Raw genomic sequence first — 23578 nt, forward strand, 5'->3', positions numbered from 1 at the left:
ACATTATCAGCACTTTTGTAACCATGACTAAACAATTGATGCGAGCGCGAGCTGAATTTTTATATATTCAGACCTAAATATGCACCACCCTTTTCTCCCTCTCTCTTCCCTTTGCCTCCCTTTTTCCACTCTAATAATTTCTATTAAAAATTTTATCATTATCGTTATCATTACAATTATTATCTTAATTACTTTCCATTTTTTGTTGTCGCTTATTCGCTCTATTTTGGTATTTTGTAGATTATGTATATTAATTTCGTTTTCCGTCCGTCTCTTGTATATAGGTTATGTTAGTTAGTATTGGAACTAAGTTTAGGGACTTGCCTTTTTTTTTACAACCAAGGCTAAGCTAAATGTCATAACTCTGAAAGTATAGGATTTAAACTGGGTTCAAAATGAAACTGACCAAACTTTAAAAGGGCACTGCACAAATTCCACTCAGTCAAAATGAACAGTATTTTTACACAGGCTAGCTTGGAATGTGATTTTCTAGTGAATTAAGACACCATCCTCCAAACTACTTTTTGTTAAACTCTATTTCCATTGCCTTTACTCTGTCATGCATGTGCATCTATACACTAGTCAATGTGGAAGCGTTGTGGTGTAGCGGTTCTGACTCTCGCCTTGTAATCAGAGGGTCGTGTGTTCGAATCCCACCATGGCCTAGCGTCCTTTGGCAAGGCGTTAATCCACACTTTGCCACTCTCCACCCAGGTGTTAAATGGGTACCCGGTAGGATGTGAAAGCCTATATGTAGTATGCCTAGCAATTGAGTCTTGGAACTCTTGTTGGAATGCTCCCCAGGGAGTGGAGAAGGTGCATACATTGTATGCGGGCATGCAAGGATCCGATGACCGGGGTAATAATATGTCTGTAAAGCGCTTAGAGACGTCGTTCCGATGTATTAAGCGCTATATAAATGCTGAATATTATTATTAATGTTGCATCAAACAATCATACAATAAATGAGAATGCTTTCGGGAATTAATAATTGTTGCGACTGATGTGACTGACATGAATTTATTTTTAACTTTGTGACATTAAGAATTACATAATAAATAAATGACCCCTTGACTCGTTGTTTGAAGTCAAGGTTTCATTACATCAAAATGTGAATGACATGACGTTTTAGTGTGTTCATGATAGGTGTCAAATTAGGGATTCATTGATGATGATGGTGGTGACGATGATGATGATGGAGATGATGATGATGTTAATGATGAAGATCATAATGATGATTATGGTGACGATGACACATCGAATTTCTATTATAACAACACAGGCATATCCAGAATGCACGCTTACGGTAAGCACAATATCATCTTTGCCATAGCCTTTTCTCTGAAAGAATTATATTTCTAATTATATGGGGAAAATGATGCACCCAAATTGACCAGTGCCATACCCAAAGATGGATAATTTGAAGGTTGCGAAGCATGAACATGTGACTTGCATAAACACTCACTATTGGCTACATCCTTGAACCCATCATAAAATTTGAATCAAGCAATTAAAGTAAAATATGTTCCAAAAATTACTGGTTACAGCTTGTTAAATTGCAAAATGTTACCATTCTGAAGATTCCATATACCTAAGGTTCGTTAATCCAAAATAAAATAAGGTTCATGAATCCGAAGGTTCAATCCTCCAAAAAAAAAAGGTATGATGATTTAAAAAAAAATTAAGTAGGGTTCATAAAGTTGAATATAAATCTCATTTTATTTCATTGGACTATCAAGCCTTCAAACCAGTAAACTTTATTTCTTTTTTTAGAGTATTGTACCTTCAGAATAAAGACTAATTTTATTATCACGTTTTAATAATGAAACTTCAAAATAAAAAAATCCCTTATTTGGGGGATAAACAAAACCTTTTCATTTTCAAACTAATCAACATCTTCGTATATGTGATTTCCATGTTTCAGAATAAGAAACCTTCAGAGAATTTGAACCTTAGGAACAATGATCATCCCCGACATTACCATGTAACGTTAATGTATCTGATTTCTTTTTTAGGGATTTAAAGATATGCAAAAATAACATCAGCAATTTGGTGATGAGTCAATTGTCAAATTGAAAATGAAATTAATTATCAGTTGGAAGGAATACAAGATCTTCTTGATATACAAATTCAAATTACATACATTCCAGAATTTTTAATCTTTGGGATAATAAACTTCACATGAATCACAATGTCCTAATGATTTATTTTTAGGAAATTCAGAAACAGAAAGCTTACACCTGTAATTCAGTGACGCGTCAATTATTCAATTGAAAATGGAAATTATATTTCAGTTAAATAGGATACAAAATTTCCTAGAATACCAATTACCGTACGTATATTTCAGAATTTGAATCTTTGGAATGATGAATGTCACTCAAACTTTATATCTTAATGGTTTTTAGGGATTCCAGAAATATGCAGAACATCTCCAATGCTGTGACATATCAATTATCAAATTGAAAATGTAAATTGTGTTTCAGCTGAATGGGATACAAAGTCTTCTTGATATACAAAGACATTTATTTGTTTACAATCAGTACTGCTTGATTGATGGTGCCTAGTTTCAGCTTTCCTTTTCCTGCAAACATTCTCAAACCATTCCGGATCAGTCCTGCCTTCATCTTCCACAACAAAAACATCATCCTCTTGGACTGGGAAAGACAATCGAAGCATCTCCATTGAAGGGCAGTTACCATATTCCACAACCACATTGATCTGATCCCTAGCTCTTAAGAAATTCCGCTGGATCTCCAGAGACCTCAAGCATTTGAATCTTGGCGCCAGAGTGGCAAGCTGTGCGGCGAAACCTTGAATTTGACCAAGGTTGCAGTGTTCTAAATCAAGCTCTACCAGGTTGTCGGCAACGTTCCGGAGGAGTCTCTCAGCTGCGTCCCAGTTGCGCCCAAAGTCATAGTTGTCCCTCAAGAGCAGATGCTGCAGACCTTGACAATGACAGGACCCAGCGAGATAAGCAATATCTTCTTTAGATAGCATGCAGCAGGTCACATCAAGGAGAATCAATGGCTGCTCCATTAGTCTCAGTATTTCTGCTAATTTCCTGGTTATACGATTCGCAGTTAAGTTGAGGTACCTCAAACGGGGAAGATGTTGCAATGTAGATGATAAATTGGTCACTACCGAGTTGTCATGATCTTTTGTCAAGTTCAAAGTATTGTACTGGAGACAGAGTACGGTAAGTGCTGGAAACTGCTGAATAAATGGCAAGATCCTTCGAAGACCCTCATTTCTAAGGCTGTTGTAGCTCAAGTTAAGCTCGGTTGTTCCCTGCGAATCATAAGAGAAAAAATAATTTAGTAAGAGTGCATGGTTAAAATGGTTAATATTGTCATTCAATATGAGACCATGTTTGACCGCAATCATACAGGTCTGAATTCTCAAACTCCTTTGGAACTGTCAAAATGCAGTAAGCTACAGCATGTCTCATGCGTGCTAGAACCTTTTCAAAGGTACTTCTTAAATGTAATTCTTACTAATACCTTCAATGATGTAAATTATTTGTATACTAATATCATCATATGTCTGAAACTCTCATACCCCTTTGATGGAGACGTTGGACAGTATCTCCTCAGAAAAATACCTTTTAACTGATAATTTTCATTATTATCTACATACAGAGCCTTCTCACAGTATATCAAAAACTCATATTTTGATTGGCATGATTTGCCCATGCAATATTTGTATAATATTGACAGGCTTTGAAGGGAACATCAAATATATTGCCCACAAAATAATCATATTGGCCCAAGTCTTTAGAATAGGGCAACACGGTTCTTTGAGGGCAATATATTTGACGTTCCCCAAAGGAAGAGCCAGTCAATATTTTTATCATCCAAATCAGACATCTATAGCAAAAATCATGAAAATTGAGATATTTCTTCCAAGAATGTGGTTCTACTGTGTCATGTTTATACCAGGGGCCAGGCTCTGCACTTAACCATTATGACATACTTATATAATATTGACTGGTCTTGAGGGGAACATCACATATATTGCCAGCAAAAGAATCATATTGGCCCGAGTCTTTAGACGAGGGCAATATGGGTCTTTTAAGGGCAATATGTTTGATGTTCCCCGAAAGAAGGGCAGTCAATATTTTTATTATCATCCAAATCAGATATCTAGAGCAAAAATCATGATAACGGTGATATCTTTTAAGAATAGAGTTATGTTGTGTCATGATAATATCACTTATCAGTGTCTATATAGGCTCTGCACTTTACCATTATGACGTACTTGCAAGCGCCCAGATCCAGCGTTGTCTTTATTATGACGTAGATCGTTGGTGCGCGGAACATTATGAAGCGTATCACTTCATTCGCATCCTCATGCAAAGGCCCGGATGTGAGATCTAGACCAGGGAAAATACAAAGGTATATTTTGCGTCGTCTCTGCATGCAAAGTCAATACGTGCATTGAGACCGAGGAAAATACAAACAATATACCTATCCCTTCCTGATAATAATAAAATACAGGGAAATACGGTTTTGTAAATGACCAGCTCAGATGTCTGATACGGGTGATAATTGTAATTATAAGATCGTATCATTAGGGACGCAAATCCAGCACCCGGATCCAGTGTTGTCTTTATTATGAAGTATATTGTTGCTGCGCGGATCATTATGAAGCGTATCTCTTTCTACGCATCCTCAAATGCCAGGATGTAGGACCAGGGAATATACAAAGGTATATTTTGCATTGTCTCTGCATGCAAAGTCAATACGTGCACAGAGACCGAGCAAAATACACACAATATACCTATCCCTTCCTACGTATTCAGAAAATGTAGGGCAATACGGTTTTGTAAATTACCAGCTCAGATGTCTGATACGGGTGATAATAGAGCATATTGCAAATTGTACTAAAATCTAATGCAGACCTGCCAACCTCTGGGAATGAAAAACTGTATTCTGTGATACAAAAAACTGTATTTTCCCCCAAAAAAGTGTATTTCATAATAAAATGCTGGGCGCACTCGCCCATCACGGCGCTCAACCTGCATGCAAGCTAAAATGCGCACTGCTCTTGCAGATGAAAAAAAAAACCATTGAAACTTGTGTATATCTCACCCTGGTTTTACAAAATGATTGAAAAAAAAAACAAGTTACCTGAAATTACATTGATCTAATAACCATATTTGTGTACGTTTTATGAAATAGAGACATATAGAGATGATTTTTTTTTTTTTTTTTTTTTAATACAAAAAACGTATTTTTAAAAGAAAAAACGTACTGCCGTATTTTAGTTGCAAAAACGTACTAAATACGGCTAAAACGTACTGGCTGGCAGGTCTGCTAATGTGCTCCCATGCTTAGGCTTATGTAGAAAAGTTGCTGTGCACTGGCTCAAATGAATAGTGATAATTGTAAAAAATTATTATATTTCATGGCTTTTCTCCACTCATTATATATATGAAAATGTCCATTCAATAGGCCCAAGATTGTTCTCATGATCCTCAATCTGTGCAATATTCCTTAACTCATGGAATACTTCTGGGGCCAGTCTTAGAAAGAGTTGCAATTGATCCGATCAATAGCAACTATGGAAAGCCAGCAAAGTCAACATATGAAATGCATGTTTGTTCACAAAAATTTCTAGACATGAATGTATATCCATAAATTCATTGATTTCTTGGCAATATGGTGTGTTCTCCTTTGTTTACAAGAAGGACATTTTGCAAATTTCCTGCAGAAAAATTATGACACTGATGGATTTCCATAGAGTTACGATTGATTGGATCAATCGTAACTCTTTGTAAGACGGGGCCCGGTATCCCATTCTGATTCTTCTAACAAAGTTGAACTACCCGCTATCCAAAATTATTCATGTCCATAGGCTCACCTCTTTGTCAACAAAAGTCAAGACTCTCTCAACCAGTTCTGTCCCACATTGGTCTACCCAGAGTCTCTTGTTACGAACACGTATATTGACAGCCTTGAGTTGGCTCCTCTTCTTGAAGAAGGCCTTGATTCCTTGACCGGTTACCCTCGAGCTCATCAGAATCCTGAGTTCTTTGTGCTCTGCATTATGTAACGATTTGAAACACAGCCATATAAAGACATAAATCAATACCTTACATGAAACATAAACAGTACCGAAATCAAAAGCAAACGCTTCATTAACATTTGGTGCAATCGTCGTTTGATGGATAAGTACAATTTTTTTAGTGGCATCACAAAGGGCCACAGGCTAAGATATTTGCGTTTACATCATTTCATCATGATTTCATGAGTTGGGGGTTATTAAGGGCCTGTACAGAGGCTGTTCCGAGATCGTAAAATGACCTTGTGCTGATCGTATGATAACCCAGTGCAAATTGTGTAGGATGTCATTACAATGTACCATGCCCATGTGCTGATTGTACGATGGTCGTATATTGTGTGATGTTCCTGCACCGATCATACAATGAAATGTGCTATAAATCACATGATGCTCATACTATGACAAAAAAGACCCCTACTTAACAAAGGAATGTGCAAAATGCCTTTGTTCCAGAAATGCATCCGATCTTCTCTTTCACAAATCAATTTTGATGACTGATCTTGTTCTTCTTTATGAGCAGATGAATACAGTTCAAGTAAAAGTTCAGGACTTTTTCACAAGAAGAAAAATTACGAGGGAGAAATTTTAGTAGGTTACCTCTTGAAAATGCTCTCCTGTGTTGCTTCTCACATTTTGATTCCTGTGTTTCAGCTTGTCTCCCCTTGAGCAAGGTATTCAAGAACAAATCATTGGTTCTGTCACCTACAGAAAGACAGGGAGAGAGAGAGGGGTGAAAAGAACATTAAAGAGAGAAAAGGTCAGATGGGGGTATAATATACAAATAATGAACATAAGCGCGTGCATGCAGGGCCAAATAATGAACCATGTGCGAGAAGAGCCAATGGATATACCGCACGAAGGTCCGAAGGACCAAGTGCGGTATATCTATTTGGCGAGTCGAGCAGAGTTCATTATTTAGGTCCTCTATGCACAAGAATGTGTGCATTGTTTGTTTTATACACCTGCCCCTCCCCCTTGTTACCGAGTTGCCCGAAATGCTATATTTGATCTAAATTCTAGATAATTCTAGATAATTCCAGACCTCGCACTATCCTGCATTCTGACGTCAGAGTGCAGGACAGTACATTTGGTATGACGTCAGAGTGCAAGTACAATTCGCTAAATATCATGTGATCCGATTTGGACCAATCAGATTACAGAACATTCGTGGGAGTCGTATAATCAGAAGTAAATGTGAATAGAAATGAGTGAAGATGAATAATATAAATTTATTATATTTATTATCAATTCGGCAATCATATTTCATACATTAATGATACCGCTATAAAAACAGAACCGAGGATGGGTACATGAAGCTTTAATAGCTGCCTGGGTCTGGGAAAAGCTAACTTGTTAACTGTGACCCGAAAGCCTCCCCTCCTCGACCAAGCTACAAGAACCCAGGGCCAGAATGCATTAATAAAATTTATAGAACATTAATATAGGAAAAGATATATAAATACGGTACACAACATCAAAATGAATAAAGAAAATTTGCAGTATATTACTGTATAAGACTATATATGAAAAGATTAGTTGCAAAAGGGGTTAGGTCCACTTTTGACCATTCCAAGAAAAACCATGTTTTTTATTCTCACTTATTGCAATATTCTTATGAGAAACTAAATTGTCATGATGTGCTATCCCGTCATGTGAACATAAAATTGGGTATAAAAGAATCTTCATTTTTTTCCATATATTTAAAAAAAATTACCATTGTGGACCTAACCCCTGTTCCAAGGTAACTGAAATGAATTAAATCTCTTTTGATTAAAAAAGTGATATTTCTTTGCCACATTTATTCACGTTTTCATTTGAATTTCAATTTTTATTTGGTATCATCAGAGTGAGTAAAAATTTAGAGGTTTAGAGACAGAAAACAATAAAATTTATAAAAAATGGACCTAACCTCTTTTGACAAATGAGTTTTTCAGAAGAGATTTGATGCAAAAGGAGTGAGGTCCACTCCAAGAAAACCTTTTTTTTTTATTCTCCCATATTGCAATATTCTTATGCGAAACTGAATTTTCATGTTACCCTACCATGAGAACATAAAATTGGGTATAAAAGAAATCTACCTGTCTTCATATTTTTTAAGATATTCTTTTCCAAAAAAATTATGTGTGGACCTAACCCCTTTTGAAAAAAAAGGGTGATATTTCTTGGCCATTTTAGTTCACTTTTTAATAGGAATTTCAACTTTTCTTTGGTATCATCTTATAGAGCTACTATAAATCTATACATTGAGACATAAAAATCACATTTGATGAAAAATGGACCTAACCCCTTTTGCAAGTGAGCTCTTCATATTAAGAAACAGAAATGGTGATGAAATACAGATTCCATGAAAGGGTTCAAGGAATAAGGAGAAATAAATTTCTACCATGTGTAACAAATACCTATTGAATGCATTAAATTTATTTGTTCTGATGGAATATCATCACAATGCCCCATAAATGAAGTTTCTCACTTGTTCAAGCCTGACGGAATCAATCATATATAGGGTACCATTTGTGTTACACACAAAATCTGGGATCAGCTACTGCTTTTATCTATTGGGTCATCCCACCAGGGGGCCGTTTCATAAAGCTGTTCGTAAGTTAAGAGCGACATTAAGAACGACTGGTGATCCTTTCTTACGCGCTAAACCATCGCCTAAGGTGTATACCATTTACCAAAAGAAAGGATCACCAGTCGTTCTTAAAGTCGTTCTTAAAGTCGTTCTTATCTTACGAACAGCTTTATGAAACACCCACCAGGTTGGGGCCAAACAGAGGAGGATCCAGGATTTTATACATTTGACAAGCAAAAAAAAAAAGGGGGTAGGGGGGTCACACTTCTGTTTTAACAGCATTTATACATTACAAAGGGGGGGGGGGGCACGGCATGGGCCGGCTGTGCCCCCCCCCCTGGATCCGCCAGTGGGGCTAAACCTTACGAGATGTCAACTAAACACAGGGGTGGACCAATGTTTCATTTCACAATGAAGATCAATTTATTACATATGGCTAGTGTTATGGTGCTGTTGGATCTTGCTCAAACTATACTTTCAACCAGTGTAAATGAAGTTGATGTATCATTTACATGCCCATGGTGGTCACTCATACACAAATCCTATGAGAATCTGTGCTTTAAAACTTACTAATGTTGAGAGAGGTGAGGTCAATATCTTTGATTCTGCAATCTTTCTGCTCCGATATGGCGATAGCAGCAGCTAGAGCTGGATGATCATGCTGTTCATCGGCTTGTTGGATACTGAGAATACTGCAAGCAAAAAATTATTTCATTTTTATTTACGAGGGGCTACTTTTCACAACTTATATGTACTGCCTAAATCTGCAGCATTGGGTAAGCTTTAAAACTTCAATGAATGGGGATTTTCCAGGGTTGCTTTTGAGCATTTCGAGGGCAAAATCGCCCCAGGTCCCCGCGTAATTTTTCCCCCTGGGGCCTGTTGCATAAAACTTTTTACCTGAGAAAACTCTGGTAAAAACTGAAAACTAAGGTTAGTCTGATTTCTGCCATTGACTTTAACACAGGGCAAAAACTCTGGTAAAAACAACCTGAGTTTTCTCAGGTTAAAAGTTTTATGCAACGGGCCCCTGGTATACTGATTCAAAGTAATACTAATAAGACAGAATATACAGGAACATGAAAGTTTCTAACTTTCTGTAAAATATTTCATTCAATGAAATGGCTCAGGGGCTCAATTAACACACTGGATCTGTCTGCATCTTATTGGCAATACTGATGTTTTTTATTTGACTCTAAAAGGCAAATAACTGGATAATATGAATGTGTGCATCTAAATGGGAATTCATGTCCATATAAATTTGGTTTTGGTGAGTGATAAAAAACATTATTTTGTTTTGCTTTGTAATAAAAACAGAAAACCAAGATTTGTTCAATATTTACCAAAGAATAACAGAGTTATGAATTCTTCAATCTTTCAGTTTTGTGAAAACAGTACCACCATTCCATAAATGATAATTCAAAAATAATAATATAATTTTACACATGCATAGCATTTAATAAATAACTCACTGATACTATTTCATATTACACTTTCAAGGAAATATTAACAAAAAGCAATTATATAGGACCTATGGGGAGCAGCTCCCCTTGTGAAATCAGCAACTGAAAATTTTGAAAAATAATCTGTGTTCTGAAATTTTGTCACTTTCATTGAGGTACAGTGTACCTTGTCAAAAGTCAGAACTTTGGCACAGGAATCCCGCAAGCAGCTTTCCATTACCATCCCTCATATTTGATCATAGACAAAACAATGGAGAGTGCAGGAAATAGACTTTTGACAAGGTACTTCCCCTTTTTCTGTTCTACAAAAACCAACCTGTAAGGGTGACTTTCCCTTTTAGAATGTGCCCAAAATGATAATTATTGGAAACACTCTCTGGTTTTAGGGGGTGACTGCCCCCCCCCCCCCATGATTTGCAAGCGGGCTTCATGCAGTGAAAAATAGAAAAAGAGGAAGAAGAAAAAAGAAAAGCAGGTCTATTATAACAAAATATCTGGGTCATGTACAGTAACTCTACATATTACCCCCCCTCCCTGTTGTCTAATTGCCAAAAAATAAAACCCATCAAATAAACAAAAAATGAATAAATATAGCATCACCTAAAGACCACTTACTCAGAATAATTATGAAGGGCTGGAAAGTTGAGTGATGCAAATGGCCAGGAACCAATGATGGCCTTCGTAGAAACGAACAGACCCCTCCGTAAACTTGCAGCCAATAATACAGGATACAAATGACGCGGAATGACCTTGAGAGCATACAAGGTCAGGTTCAGGTTCCCAGTCACTACCAGAGAAGAAGCATCGACGAGGGAAAGAGTGCGGGTAGTTCCTCTTACTATCTCATCTTTCAGCATGGATTCTTTTTCAGCAAGTGAGCGGGCTTTGAACAGGCAATGTGCCATCACCTACAAAATTATGAAAAGTATAGACCCAAACAATCACAAAAATTTGATTTAATTCTTACCTTAACCCTTTTTAACATAATTTACTTTGCACCAATTAATGCACAATCGATACTACGTGAACTTTGCATTTCATGCTCAAACAATCTATTGTTTCCCTCCCTGAAAATAATTCAGCACAGAAGAGTTCATGGCCCAAAGCATAAAAAGTTAGGCCTAAACATAAAGCCTTAAGGCCACCGCACACCTTACGACTGTTCGCGATCCGATTTTGGAACTACCGGTAATCTCAATTTGCTCATTTTCTGAAAATGTGAATGGAACATATCATTTTATTTGAGGTTAAAATTAAATGAAAGAATACTAATATAACCATTTTGAAAGATTACAAGCCTTTATTTTGGAGTAAAGGCCAAATTAGTTTCAAATCATAGCCAATCGTACGACTGCTATGACGTCATTACGACTAGATATTAAATTCGCTTTTATTCTAAGAAGGATGATAGCATAGTCACAGATTTGAACATAGGTATTCGTACGATGATTTAGAACATTACACAGTAAGATATTCCAAGTCTCAATATTAGCATCAAATTCTACTACATTTTATTCTGCAATCAGGTCGCAGACCAATCGTAAGGTTTGCGGTCGCCTTTAGATCTACCTCCTAATCCTATGTACAAAACTCGAAAGTTTTCTTTCCCCCCTTAATTTTGTTTGTTTTTACCATGACACTCAAAATTCACTAGATTTATGCCAGTCACTGAACAGTCATAGAACAACATGCCCATTTTAATTCAGAAGATAGAATAAGAAATGAATAACCTGCTCCAAATTATAATGTAAAAGATGAATAACGTTAGAAAACGATTGCCTTTCACCTCGAAAATAAAAAAAAGAAAAAAGATTTGCCATTTATGATGGTAAATAATGAACAAATCTTGCCATAATAATGAACATTAGACGTGGGGCATCAACAGTCCTGAAGATAAGACAATGCCTTTCCAAAATTTCCCTATTCAGAGATCTGCTGGGTCCAGACTAACTTTAGTTACTATGGCCCGTATTCTGAAGTCGGGTTTAACTTAAACTCGGGTTTAAAGTTGTGGTTTAAGTATGGGAGGCCAAAAGTATCATTTTTTTTAATAAGTTGTACGTTTCTTATGTTTACTGTGCTCTTCCTTGATTCATCGATGGTGAAGACAATAATCTATACTTCGATCCTAGACAATTATGAATGATTTGAGAGCCAAGTGAGCTGAAATATGATATCTCTACCGTATAGTGATTATGTAACAATTGGCTAACTTTAAACCTGAGTTTTAGTTAAACCTGATTTCAGAATACGGGCCTTTAAGTTTAGTAGACCAAAAGTATCAATTTTTTTTTAAGTTGTACGTTTCTTATGTTTTCTGTGCTCTTTCCTGATTCATCGATGGTGAAGACAATAATCTATATATACATGTACTTCCTAGACAATTATGAATGATTTGAGAGCCAAGTGAGCTGAAATATGATATCTCTACCGTATAGTGATTATGTAACAATTGGCTAACTTTAAACCCGAGTTTAAGTTAAACCTGATTTCAGAATACGGGCCTTTAAGTTTAGTAGACCAAAAGTATCAATTTTTTTTTAAGTTGTACGTTTCTTATGTTTACTGTGCTCTTTCCTGATTCATCGATGGTGAAGACAATAATCTATATATACTTCCTAGACAATTATGAATGATTTGAGAGCCAAGTGAGCTGAAATATGATATCTCTACCGTATAGTGATTATGTAACAATTGGCTAACTTTAAACCTGAGTTTAAGTTAAACCTGACTTCAGAATACGGGCCTTTAAGTTTAGTAGACCAAAATATAATTTTTTTTTTAAGTTGTACGTTTCTTATGTTTACTGTGCTCTTTCCTGATTCATCGATGATGAAGACAATAATCTATATATACTTCCTAGACAATTATGAATGATTTGAGAGCCAAGTGAGCTGAAATATGATATCTCTACCGTATAGTGATTATGTAACAATTGGCTAACTTTAAACCTGACTTTTAGTTAAACCTGATTTCAGAATACAGGCCTTTAAGTTTAGTAGACCAAAAGTATCAATTTTTTTTTAAGTTGTACGTTTCTTATGTTTTCTGCGCTCTTTCCTGATTCATCGATGGTGAAGACAATAATCTATGTATACTTCCTAGACAATTATGAATGATTTGAGAGCCAAGTGAGCTGAAATATGATATCTCTACCGTATAGTGATTATGTAACAATTGGCTAACTTTAAACCTGAGTTTAAGTTAAACCCGACTTCAGAATACGGGCCTTTAAGTTTAGTAGACCTATAAATAGGTCTATTTCTGTCAGGGATATGCTGGGGGGGGGGGGGTGTTCTGCTGAGACTTGCTTTGGCTGAGGCTGAGTAAGAGATCCTGCAGGTATTTAACTCTTCTTCCAGAGTAGATTTTACATGAGAATGAGAAAACCATTGAATTGTCTCAGTGATTTAGTTGATGCACCCAGTGTCTATACACCTTCGAGAATGGACTGGACGTGGACAAGTATTGGAGATGTGAACCAGTGAAGTTCCAGTTTGATGCTGACCCACCAGGACGTGATCCGGCCAACCTAAAGGTCAAGTCCACCTCAGAAAAATGTTGATTTGAATCAATAGAGAAAAATCAGACAAGCATAATGCTGAAAATTTCATCAAAATCAAATGTAAAATGGGAAAGTTATGACATTTTGAAGTTTTTATAATGTTTCACAAAATAGTTATATTCACAATTTAGTCAAGTGCAAATGAGAGAATCGATGATGTATCTCACTCATTCCTCACTTATGGATCCGGCTGAGTATCGTCGTAGAAGTATTTCTTTGTTTTGTATTGTTTGAATTATAGGCCTACAATATTTCAATTTTTACAGATTTGACAATAAGGACCAACTTGACTGAACCATAAAATGTTAAACAATGGTGGAGGAATAAAACTTTGTTTCACAGGACAATGGGGAGAAAATTAGAATATTTCATATGATAAAATACAAAAAGAAATAGTGAGTGATGTCATCATTTGCCCATTTGCATATACCAACCGGTATGTTCATGTATTATGTTTTGTGAAATTAAGCGAAACTTTAAAATGTAATAACTTACTTATTTTACATCCGATTTTGATGAAATTTTCAGCGTTATGGTTGTTTGATTTTTCTCTTTTCAGTCAACTCAACTTTTTGTTGGAGTGGCTTTAACTTAATTAAGAGAAGGAATAACGTTGCCTTAATTGTAAGTTTAATGTTACTAGAGTTGGACAGTAAAATCATAATTAACGTTAGAATGAGAGAGAGGGAGAATCAGAAAGCTTCTCACCAAGGGTTAGTTCCTCTGATTTGTCAGTTGTTCCACTGAACTTCACTACGCAGCTACCATGGCTAGCCTAAAAGTACTGCGTGTTGCTAGTGCTAGCTGCGGTTAGCTATTTCTCGTATATTGGAGTATTGATAACCTTAAATTATTTTCAACTGTGTATCGTATTGCGGCTTCTGTCCCTTCTTCCGCTTGTGGTGTGTTGGCACCCAGTCAAAATTACTATTTTTGCCACTGCTTTGACTTGGAGCCTTCTTTGAGAGGATGAAAAGTTTCTTTCTTGTCTATACTACTACAGTAGTCTTGTCTTGTAACATCAATTATCAAATTTATACTGCAGTCACGTTTCGCGCTCAATGCAGCTCAATGGTGGCTCAAAGTCACTACAAGGGGAAAGTCCCGATAGTTAGTCTTTATTAGCAAAAAAAAACATCTCGATCTATCACTATCGTTTTTACTTTAATACTTTAGCACTTTTCTATTTTTATTTGAATATATTTGAGATATATTTCAATGACTTTTTGGAAGAATTTAAGGCAATACATTTGTAGCATGAAATATTTTCAAAATTCACACTTTACTCAAATTCCAATAAAACTATCTTTGTACTGCACTGAAACTAGCACTACAGTCACGTGCAGGATCTAGAGCCGCTTGTTTATGTTTACGTTTACACGTACGTCCATTCACGGCCGGTGTAGCGGCGGATTCGGTTCCACCGGCGGATACCGTATCCGCCGGCAGATATCGTTCTTAATGGCCGATATCGTTTTTAATCGGAACCATATCCGCCGGGTTTGACGCGGCTTGATGTTTGCAGATTTGGTTCCTCGGCGGATTTGGTTCTATTGACGATACGTGTAATATTTATTTGGACAGACGTCCAACCTCGGCAGTGCGCGCATGCGCGGCTCTGGCAATGTCGTTACCAATGGGGGGAGGGGATTTTCGTCCGCCTTTAGACTTTTAGTGAATTTTTATTCAGGGGCGGATCCATACAGCTTTTGACGAAGGGCTCGATGGGGGTGAGGGAATAGGAGAAACAATGACTCGATATATCATGTATACATAGACCTGGCACATGCGCCAAAACTTTGCTATTTATTATTATCAGATTTTGATGAAGTTTTCATCATTTTGTTTTGTAGGCCCTACGTGAAAATTTATACTACTTTAAGTCCGCAGTATGCATCGAAATCTTTAACTGTGCTTTTTCACACCATGATTAGTGTAAGTTTGCCAGACTGGCGAAAATTTGTACCCCCATATAGGCCTATAGTTTTTATAAAACTACAGATTTTCAACGAGTTAAAACTTCATAATTTCAAAATAAATGAGGCAAATTAGTTTATGTATATATATTGCTGTTAACTCATATTATTGCTTGTAGAGTGCTAATTTTTTTGTGAAAACATTTATGATTAATATCTTATGTAGTTTATTGTAGGCCTATTTTTAATTTGTTTTTTTTTAATTCCTTTTTTTTTCAATATTTTTGTTAAGGAATCTGAATTAAAGGGATGGTCCGGGCTGAAAATATTTATATCTTAATACATAGAGTAGAATTCACTGAGCAAAATGCAGAAAATTTCATCAAAATCGGATAACAAATAATAAAGTAATTGAAGTTTAAAGTTAAGCAATATTTTGTGAAAACAGTCATCATGAATATTCATTAGTTGGGCTGATGATGTCACATCCCCATTTTCCGTTTTCTTATGTTATCACACAAAACCATATTTTTTTCATTTATTTCATACTTGTGTGAATAATATGTCTCCTTATAATGAAATAAGTTGCAGCAATAAATATCTAATGCACTAAATCAGTTGTCAATCCAAATTTTCTAGTTCTTGGAGGAAAAAATTGGAATAAACCTAATTTCATATAATAAATTACAAAAGAACAAGTGGAGATGTGACATCATCAGTCCACCTAATGGATATTCATTACGTAACAGGCGGGGGGGGGAGTTGCCCCCTGTCGGCTTTAACCAGGAATAAAAGAAAAACGGGAAATGAAAAAAAAGGAGGGAGAAAGAAAGGGAAAGGGGAATGAGGGGAAAAGGAAAGGAAAAAGTGAAAAGAAAACGAAGAAAAAAACCCTTTTTAATAGAAAAGGAAGGAAAATCGGGAAATGAACATTTGAGAAAGAACAAATCATTCCAAAACAGGCATATGTAATGCAATAGCACGGTGGGAAATAAATTAAAAGATGACAAAATGGCAAACAATAGCGCGAAACGAAGGTAAAATGCAATTAGTCAAAAGCTAATTTTTGGAAAACAAAGAAAAGGGACAAGAAAAAAAAATAACACGACCGGGCTTCCGATGATTGAAATTAAAGAGCGGGAAGAAAGATGGACTGCATACAACATTGTGCTATAAGCTAGCCAAATTTTATGTAAATAAGCTACCGGGGCTTTGCCCCAGACCCCACACAGTAGGGGCTCTTCATTTATACTGAACCTCAAATTGCTCTATAACGCTTCCCGTTCACAATCACGTTCAATTACTGCACATGCGCCGGGGGGGGGGGGGGGGGGTCTTGGTTCCACACCCAAGAGAAATAAAATGAATTAAAGGAGACAAGGTATAATGAAATGAATGGAAACAATGAAATTTGTTAGTTGCTGAATCTAATGGAAAAATCAATTACATAATTAGAATTTAATTTCAAAAGGCATTTTTTCCAGCTCGATCGCTTTGCGACTTTTTACAGATTTTTCCCACATTACTATGTTTTGCCCCTCAAAATATTTGGTTCATTACGCAACTGGGTTGAATAAATGTGTTGTGTAAAAGTTATATCCTGTACATGCCCGCGATTTGATTAAAATAGCGGCAATCTGCGAGGTTTAAATGGCTTTGATATCAAGAAATTCCGGACCCCAACCGCACAGCACTGCGTATGGAAGGGTTGGGCTATGGTCCCAAAAAGTTCTACAAACAAGAACAAAAAGAAAGGAGGAAAGAAAAGCAAAGGAAAAGTGTAGAATATGATTTTATTTACTGAATATAATGCCAAAAAATAGCTCAAAGTTAGATTCTTCTTTGTGCAAACTTAATCTCTGATTAACGTCAGTCTGAGTCTGACTCTGTCCCTAATCATCAGAATAAAGGCAAAATGTTGAGGCTTTCCTCTTCAAGGCCTAATGTAACTAGAATCCGAAAGGTAGCTGGCTCTCAATTAGACTAAGGCTAACCCACCTCTTCTTCGAACTTCATTTCGCAACGTTATTCACGCGCGGTGCGCGTGCATGCATGACGTGTGAACGTGATGAATGAAGGATATCGCGATAGCGCAAGAACGATATCTTCCGAATCTTCCGAAGGGAGTGGCCTTTTTTGGTACTGAATCCGCCGGAGGAGAACCATATCCGCCGGCGGATTTGGTGCCTAGAACAGTATCTGCCAGGCGCAGGATCCGCCGGTACACCGGCCGCATGCCGGGTTAATTGAGGTTGTCATGTCGTAATGCCAGTCAGGATTTCAGCTCCAAGTTGTTCCAACTATTTGGTCTGCGTCTGAGTCTGGCTCGAACCGCCAAAAATTGTAACCCACAGCCAGAGTCTGCATAGACAAGTACGGTACATCGACTTTTATTCCGATTCGTAATCATGGTGTTACTGTTTCATCGTACTCAGTCTCCGACTTGGACATGGTTCCTTTGCCCCTGTCTAACATTAATGATTTGGTTTGGACAAGCGGACAGTGGACTTTCCGCTGCCGCTGCTCCCGGCCTGGTTGTGGCAGAAGAATACGGTCATGATGGCGATGGGGTGCGAGTTGTAGCTGCTGGGCCTGGGAGGCAAATGTCTGATGACACTGCAGCTGAAGAAAGAGCGAATGCTAATGTTGCAATGCTGACTGACAAACGCCACTTATATCATGCTGATGCATATGGTCAGGATTTTGAAAATAATTCACATAAAAAGGGAGGTGAGTAGACGAACAGAATAAAAAGACTACTATATTATCTACATGATCTAGATTAGAATTAGAATACTGTCTTCGACTTCGGTATATTCGGCGTATCTTATCTGAATGATACGCGCCTTAAAACCCAAGATAACAAAGATTTTATTTGTAAATGTAAATACTACAATACATATGCCGAGCGTAGGGCCTAGCTTTAGTTCAGACTAGGCCAAAGTCATTACAAATTAAAAATAAAATTGATTAAAGGTCAAGTCCACCCCAGAAAAATGTTTTGAATAAATTGAAAAAAAATCAAATATGACATTTTAAAGTTTCACTTTACCTTTAAGCCTTTAGACTCCTAATATTTTCACAAAACAGTGATATGAACAATAAGTGACATGCAAATGAGACATTCGATGGTGTCCTTCACTCAATGCTTGTTTTCTAGTGTTTGAATCGAACAATATTTCATTTTTTTACAGATTTGACAATAAGGTCAGGACCAACTTGCTTGAAACATATACTATTAAACAATGCCAATTCCATGTGTTTAGCTCAGGGAGGAATTGATTTACCTGACAAAGAGGAGAAAATTCGAATACCTGTATGTCTTATTTCATATAACAAAATACAAAAGAAATACATGTAGTACTAGTGGATGACACCATCACTCTCCTCATTTGCATACCAACCAGGATGTGCACTGTTTTGTGAAACTAAGCAAAAAACTTAAAATCTCATAACTTTCTTATTTTACTGTTTGCACATCCGATTTTGAAGAAAATTTTAGTGTTATGCTTGTTGGATTTTTCTATTTTTATTTAAATCAACTTTGTTGGGGTGGGCTTGTCTTGAGTTATTCAACATTGTCAAAGACAAGATCTAGTATAATTTTTTTTTTATTAGGGAAGTGGTATTGTAAAGTTTATGAGGGGTGATCCTATTGTTGGAGGGGGGGGGGGTGATCTATTGTTTCCTAACCCAACCTCCCCCCCCCCTGCCCCATTGAATACCGGTAGTGTGACATCAGGATTTACGTCAGCATGTACCATGATATACCATTGGTTGTTCTGCTGTTCAACTAAGTGTACATTTACACCATCACTTGGCTTGGCCAATACCAACCTCGCACTAGTGTGAGTGGGCTTGGCCCGCTTACATGTATCGTGGTATAAACAAATATTTTTTAATGAATCCCCAGAAAAAAAGACGGTTATTCCTGTCAATGATAATAGGGAGTTGGGAGGTACTATCTGCTTTGAAGATTATGTCAGACTTATTTCCCCCATGATTGATAAGCTATTAAACAAGCTGGTGACTACACTGTTCAAGGTTGAATACTTGTGGTCTTTTACATTACAATACTTGTAGCTGTACTTGACTTCACACCCAATTGATAGGAGAGAACAATAGAGACACATGTACTGTAGTTAAGTATTCATAATCCTATTCTGGCTTGATCACTCTGTTCTGATCCTTTTCTACTGGACATCCCATCATAAGAAAGGAACGCTGTCTCTCAGTCTCACTCTCTGTCTCTTTATTATAAGTAGGAGTGGGCTATAAATGGGTGATTATTGGTTTTACTGTGGGAACAGTTTTTTTGTGTTCCTTTTACCTTATCTCAACATGAAATGACAATATTTTTTGTCTCGGGTCCGAGAAAAAAGTGTGCCGGGCCAAAATCCAAAATGGCCGCCAAACCCCCCCCCCAAATCACAGTTTTGGCCACAACTTTTTTATTTGGTGGTCAATTTCTCTGGTTTTGGTGTCTATTCATATGTTTTGGGGGGCAGGCAATTTGTTTTTCCTATAATAAGTACTTTTAAACCATTATTTGTAGAGTTAAAAGGTAATTATACCTGAATTTTCCCATTTTTGTAGCCTTTTTTCAGCCAAAAAGTGGGTTTTATCATCCTGGGGTTCTGGGATATTAGATGGTACGAGGTCAACAATAGCAAGCAGCTTCATGTAACTATATTGCTTTTATTCCTCCACTTTGGGTTGTACGGATATTTGTGAAATATATCTTATCAAATAAAAGAAAATGTAATTTATCCATAGGGGCTATACGGTGTACAATGCACTGTAGATACTACACTGCATATATCCATGCATTGACCACCATGGCATATGACAAGGCCTGTATATAAACTATAGTGTCATAGAAATGAGCTTCAAAGGTTTAGAATTAGATTGTGAATTTGATTCCTTGTCAGCTGATGTACATGGTGAAACCAGCAACGTAAATTACACTTACATGTAAATATCACATACATATATATACGTACATCACATTTTTAGCCATATCTTCTTCATTTGGAGGTTTTTTTTTTTACCTGGTTCTGGTGTCTAACTGGCCTATGTTTATAGGGTCAGGTAACTACTAGTATCATGGTAACGCTGATCAACAGCCAATCAGAATAAAGGATTGCATGCAAGTTACCATTAAGTTAAGTTAACATAATGGTAAATTTTTATGCAACGGGACCCAGAATAGCTACAGTGTAAGTTACCTCTCTCCGCCCCCTAAATTAGCATATTTGACAAAACATGTCCTCAATTTCTGAGACAAAACATAACTTCAATTTCTGAAGCATCTAATTCTAAACCTGAGAGCTCATTTCTATGACACTATAGTTTATACAAGCCTTGTTATCTGTCATGGTGGCCAATGCATTTATGCAGTGCAGTATGTACATGTATGTACAGTACATTGTACATACGGGGTCGGGACAACTCGGACCACGGGACATCTCGGACCGCGGGCCGAGTTGTCCCACCCATTACGATATTTTTCCCCCACAAATTTGCGTCTATTTTTCCGTCATTTCGAAATTTCTTGTAAAGATTTTCTAGAGATATGGTCTGATGGTAATGTTCTTCACTTTCTATTACTTTTTTTTCACTGAAATAAATAAAAAAGTGTAATTTTAGGCGTTTTTCGACAGCTCGCGATTCCCATAGGCGCGCGTGTATTAACTGTGTAGGTGCTCGGCTCGGCCCCGCTCAACAGCTGACTTGATTTTGTGATCATTTCTCCTCAAGTTACCACTTTTATCGCAGAAGATGGACTTTCTTGTATTCCATTAACTCCATTTTCTCATCAAAAGGATAAAATTTGGAGTATTTGCACGATTTTCTTAAAGTGTTTCACCTTTTCTCTCTGGTCGTAAGAAGCGGATAACCGATGAACGGTCCGCTGCTCTTCATCGCAATTCTACGTAGCTCGGCCGCCTAAAGTGGCGGGGTGGGATTCAGCCCGAATCCCCGATGGAAGTGGGCGTGCACAGTCAAAGAGCTGAGCTTGACTGAGTGAGAGAGTGAACTACAGCTTGAAGCTTGGCAGTGTCGTATAGGCTCTGCCTTTTTTTGTGTAAATATATATATATTTTTTTATTTTTTCTATATTGATTTTCCCTGGTGTAGAGCTTTAAGATTGTAATAATTTAATATGCTTTAATTTCTTTGACTGAGTGTGACTGTGGTGTGGATGTTTGAGTCGCAGAAAAAATACTTTTACGTGGGTGGGGGCTCGGGGCGATTTCACTCCTGCCCCCGAAATGTGAAAAAATATTCGTGTTGTAAATGTGTTGGCATGCCGGGCTGAGGGTAGCCATCAATAAAAAAAATATATATTGGGGGCTTAATTTTTTAATCAAATTTATTACTTTTAGGCCTTTATATATTTTTAAATATTTTTTTAAATATTTTTTTATATTGAGTTTAAGTTGCAATAATTAATATGCTTCAATTTCTTTGACTCTGAGTGTGACTGTGGTATGGATGTTTGAGTCGCACAAAATATACTTTAACGTGGGTGGGGGCTCGGGGCGATTTCACTCCTGCCCCCGAAATGTGAAAAATATTTGCGGTGTAGCTGTGTTGGCATGCCGGGCTGAGGGTAGCCATCAATTATTTTTTTTTTTGGGGGGGGGGGGAGGGGGGCTTAATTTTTAATCAAATTGATTATTTTTAGGCCTATTAATTTTTTTTAAACATTTTTTTTAAATTTTTTATATTGAGTTTCCCTGGTGTAGAGAGCTGAGTTTTAAGTTGCAATAATCAATATGCTTCAATTTCTTTGACTCTTGAGTGTGACTGTGGTGTGGATTTTTGAGTTGCACAAAAAATACTTTTATGTGGGTGGGGCTTGGGGCGATTTCACTCCTGCCCCCAAAATGTGAAAAATATTTGCGGTGTAGCTGTGTTGGCATGCCGGGCTGAGGGTAGCCATAAAAAAAAATTGGGGGGGGGGGGGCTTAATTTTTAATCAAATTGATTACTTTTAGGCCTTTATATTTTTTTATTTATTTTTAATTTTATTTTTTTATATCAAGTTAAAGTTGCAATAATTAATATGCTTCAATTTCTTTGACTCTGAGTGTGACTGTGGTATGGATGTTTGAGTCGCACAAAATATACTTAAACGTGGGTGGGGGCTCGGGGCGATTTCACTCCTGCCCCCGAAATGTGAAAAAATATTTGGGGTGTACATGTAGCTGTGTGGGCATGCCGGGATGAGGGTAGCCATCAATAAAAAATGTTCATTTGGGGGCTTAATTTTTTATTAAATTAATTATTTTTAGGTCTATTTTTTATATCCTTTTTTTTATATACTGAGTTTCGCTGGTGTAGAGCTGAGATTTAAGTTGCAATAATTATGCTTCAATTTGGTGGCGTACGCAGGGGGTGGTTACAGGCGTTCAATCACCCTAAAAAAAATGTTATACCCATTCCCCGGCCCCCCTAATTTTTTTTTTTTGGGGGGGGGTTTGTTTGTTTGTCAATTTTTTGGGAGGAAACGACCTAAAATTGGTGGTAAAGAACTTTATTTTCTTTTGTTGATCAACATTTCATTCAGCTTGAACCCCCATCCCTTTTAAAAAATCCTGCGTATGCTACTGCTTCAATTTCTTTGACTTTGTGGTGTGGAAATTTGAGTCACGGAAAAAATACTTATGTGGGGCTCGGAGCATTTTCACTCCTGCCCCCGAAATGTAAAAATGTTCTAGGTGTATCTGTGTGGGCATGCCAGGCTGAGGGTAGCCATCAATAAAAAAATGTTTTATTTGGGGGCTTAATTTTTAATTAAATTAATTATTACTTATTTTTATTTTTTACAGGATTTAAAATAAATTGATGTAATTCATTGTGCCATTCCTTGTTTTTCCCTGATTTACTTTCTTTAATTTTATTTCTTGGTAAGGGTGGATGTCAGGCTGCCAGGGTGGAATTCAGCCGGAATTGCCAATGGAAGTGGATGTACTTGCACAGTCGTGAGCTT

The 23578-nt window shown here is 36.9% G+C and overlaps 1 protein-coding gene across 1 annotated transcript; it reads right to left on the bottom strand.

Annotated features, from left to right (window-relative positions):
* Positions 1-991: 991 nt before the first annotated feature.
* LOC129268978 (PRAME family member 8-like) lies at positions 992-14769 on the bottom strand. The gene is made up of 6 exons (XM_064105153.1): positions 14372-14769; positions 10714-11006; positions 9206-9327; positions 6661-6765; positions 5863-6041; positions 992-3288 (listed from the first exon to the last, which is right to left on the bottom strand). Exons 2-6 carry the CDS (start codon positions 11001-11003, stop codon positions 2455-2457), a joined length of 1530 nt encoding a protein of 509 aa, XP_063961223.1. The 5' UTR covers positions 11004-11006; positions 14372-14769; the 3' UTR covers positions 992-2454.
* Positions 14770-23578: the final 8809 nt, after the last annotated feature.

The sequence above is a fragment of the Lytechinus pictus genome, chromosome 10, assembly GCF_037042905.1.
Source record: "Lytechinus pictus isolate F3 Inbred chromosome 10, Lp3.0, whole genome shotgun sequence".
Lineage (NCBI taxonomy): Eukaryota > Metazoa > Echinodermata > Echinoidea > Temnopleuroida > Toxopneustidae > Lytechinus > Lytechinus pictus.

Coding starts and splice junctions, on each gene's coding strand:
- LOC129268978 (XM_064105153.1), bottom strand. CDS start 11,003: ATGGCACATTGCCTGTTCAAAGCCCGCTCACTTGCTGAAAAAGAATCC. Junction 6,042..6,660: donor CAGGAGAGCATTTTCAAGAG/GTAACCTACTAA, acceptor TACATAATGCAG/AGCACAAAGAACTCAGGATT. Junction 3,289..5,862: donor TGACTTTTGTTGACAAAGAG/GTGAGCCTATGG, acceptor TATGATTCGCAG/GGAACAACCGAGCTTAACTT.